The sequence below is a fragment of the Squalius cephalus genome (genome assembly GCF_949319135.1).
Source record: "Squalius cephalus genome assembly, chromosome: 2".
Taxonomy (NCBI): domain Eukaryota; kingdom Metazoa; phylum Chordata; class Actinopteri; order Cypriniformes; family Leuciscidae; genus Squalius; species Squalius cephalus.
In genome coordinates this window covers 56,175,079-56,177,578 of record NC_137123.1, presented here as the reverse complement: position 1 = coordinate 56,177,578, position 2,500 = coordinate 56,175,079, and the positions used below count along the sequence as shown (strand labels likewise).

The window sequence follows — 2,500 nt, the reverse complement described above, 5'->3', positions numbered from 1 at the left end:
AACTTTCTTTCTTTCTGCTTATTTAGGCTATATTATACTTTTTTTTGTATATAATTTAAAATATAGAATTAATAGAATTAAAAATAATTACTAGAACAGGTAGATTAAAGAATACTTTAGATTAATATTCTCACAGTTTATTAATAGCAAAGCCAAAACAATATTTATAGGATATATAATACATACAATTACATTATAATTACATTATAAATTTGACAGCTTTCCCCAATCTGGCATTTATATTAAAAAAAATAAAAAAATAAAAAAGAATACTCTTATTCTGAGAAAACAGTTATTTTTTTATTTTTATTTAACAGTATATGGTTATAAAATGTTCTTCATAGGATGGCAGCAAGTGTTATCAGGACACTGAATAATTTGGGTTTCGCAAAACCCTTCCCTCCCTGCTTCTTTCCCGCTGAGGATGAGGAGGAGACTGAAGAGGAATATGAAGAGGAGCTGAGAGAGGAAGAGGATGGAGTCGCCAGTGAGTCTCAAGAGGAAGAGCCGTGGAGTTTTGATCCCTCCCCCAATAACGCTGAGATGACCAACCGGCTCCTGCGGTTCGCTGAGCTCATCAGCAGCGATGTCCAGCGATACTTCGGCCGAAGCCAAGACCCCGACGCCTGTGATATTTATGCAGAGAGACCGTGTCCAAAAGTCGGTGGCCGCCAGCGATACTATGCTGACTTCATCAAAGTAGCATCATCAGGGCAGGCCGAGGAGCCTGAGTCCCTCGGGCCCCTTGCAGAGCTCTTTCAAGATGCTCAAAGCAAAGGCCGGGGTTTGCCCATGAGCCAGCGGTGTCTGCCGGTCAGCTTCTGGACGGAGCCTTTCGCACACCAACTCGATGTGTTAAGTGACACCAACACGCAAGAGAACTCGCTCAGTGTGATGGACGCATCAGAGAGCTCCGTCAGCATCAGCATGTTCAGTAACACGAGCGTTTGCACCATGACCAGCTCCAGTGTCTCAGGGACCCTCAGCAGCTCCAGCACCCTAGACTTCAGTGACTTACTCGCTCACTGGGCCATGGACAGAGAGAATCCCAGTGAGTTTAACTGTGACTACACGCTATCATAACCAATCATTTTTCCAGTCGTATCACTGCAAAATATTATGTATATTTCAATGCTTAATGCTTAAAGCTTTTCGTGTGTTTGCCTTGTTTTCTGGTAAAAAAACAAAAAAAAACCTGCTCAAGATACTTTTTTTCTTTTCTTTTTTAATACCAAATAGTAATTTGCTATTTGGAATATCAAGTGTATTTTGTTATGATCAATTCTATATGTTTTCATTTAAGTATAACATATTTATTTTATTTTATGCTATTTTTGGCAGTGTATCAAATGTTTAAAACAGAACTGTATTACATTTATGATTTCAGTTTAAAATACTGCTCACTAAATTTTCTGGATCATTCTTTGCTCTAGTTTGTTTTCATGTATAAAAATAATTATTTTGCTAAAATAAATGCAGCTATATATGTTATTAAAACATCCTGTTTGTGATCAGTAATGCAGCTAACTCCTCATTTAATAGGCATAAATAAGTAGGAATGTTGTATAGTCAGGTCACAATCACAAAATAAATTATGGGACTAAATTAACTTGAAACATGCAATAAGGAAATCGAAACAAAAATAAACGTTAGCTGAAATCAAATAAATATAAATCAATATATATATATATATATATATATATATATATATATATATATATATATATATATATATATATTCGTCCTGCCTTAGTTTAAAGGACATTTAAGTAGCTTTTATAAACGTGGCTTAGAGAAAAACTACTGGTGTGCATCTTGAGACAAAAACAATGGCACTGACATGTTTTAAGATATGTCAGCACAGATTGCTTTCAGTTAAAACAGCTCAAATATGCATTTTAGTCTGGGACATAAGCCTTGCCTGTGAAACCGGGGTCATATGAACAATTCTTTTATCTAATTTTAAAAAATGTATAAAAACTACAGTATATGACCAAAAAAAACAAAAAAAAAAAAAAAAAACACAACAAATTTAAATTAAAGTGAAATGAAAATTAAAGTGAAAAAATAAAAATAAAATCTAATTCAAAATATTAGCAAAAACTATAGTAGCCTATATCAGTGATACTAAAATAACACTCCCTGCAGTCGATTAGGGTGAAATATAATTGACCACAGAATACTGCAATCAACCAATCAGAATAAAGTAGACAGCCACTAATGACACTCACATTCATAACTATTCGAACAATAGAATAATGCCAGTGACAAAGCGATATAGTAAACTGGTTTCAACACATTTCCTGGTGATAATGATCTGAATCTGATCAATATAGGCTACTACATGCAAAACAAAATAAACTAAAAGTCTGTTTGTTTTTGTCCACATAAACACGGGCTCTTATGCTGAATAAATTAGGAACTGTTAATGCAAGTTTAGTGAGTACCAAATCCCACTTCTATCTGTGTTTATAATGTAGGAGTGAACATTAGTGCATGT

The 2,500-nt window shown here is 34.4% G+C and overlaps 1 protein-coding gene across 1 annotated transcript in view; it reads left to right on the top strand.

Annotated features, from left to right (window-relative positions):
* The window catches only part of percc1 (proline and glutamate rich with coiled coil 1), a 2,479-nt gene extending 964 nt beyond the window's left edge, over nt 1-1,515 (top strand). The window contains exon 2 of the mRNA XM_079862434.1: nt 345-1,515. Coding sequence (XP_079718560.1) covers nt 345-1,083 — 739 coding nt within the window. The 3' untranslated portion in view covers nt 1,084-1,515. The remainder of the gene's footprint in view (nt 1-344) is intronic.
* The last annotated feature ends 985 nt before the right edge of the window (nt 1,516-2,500 follow it).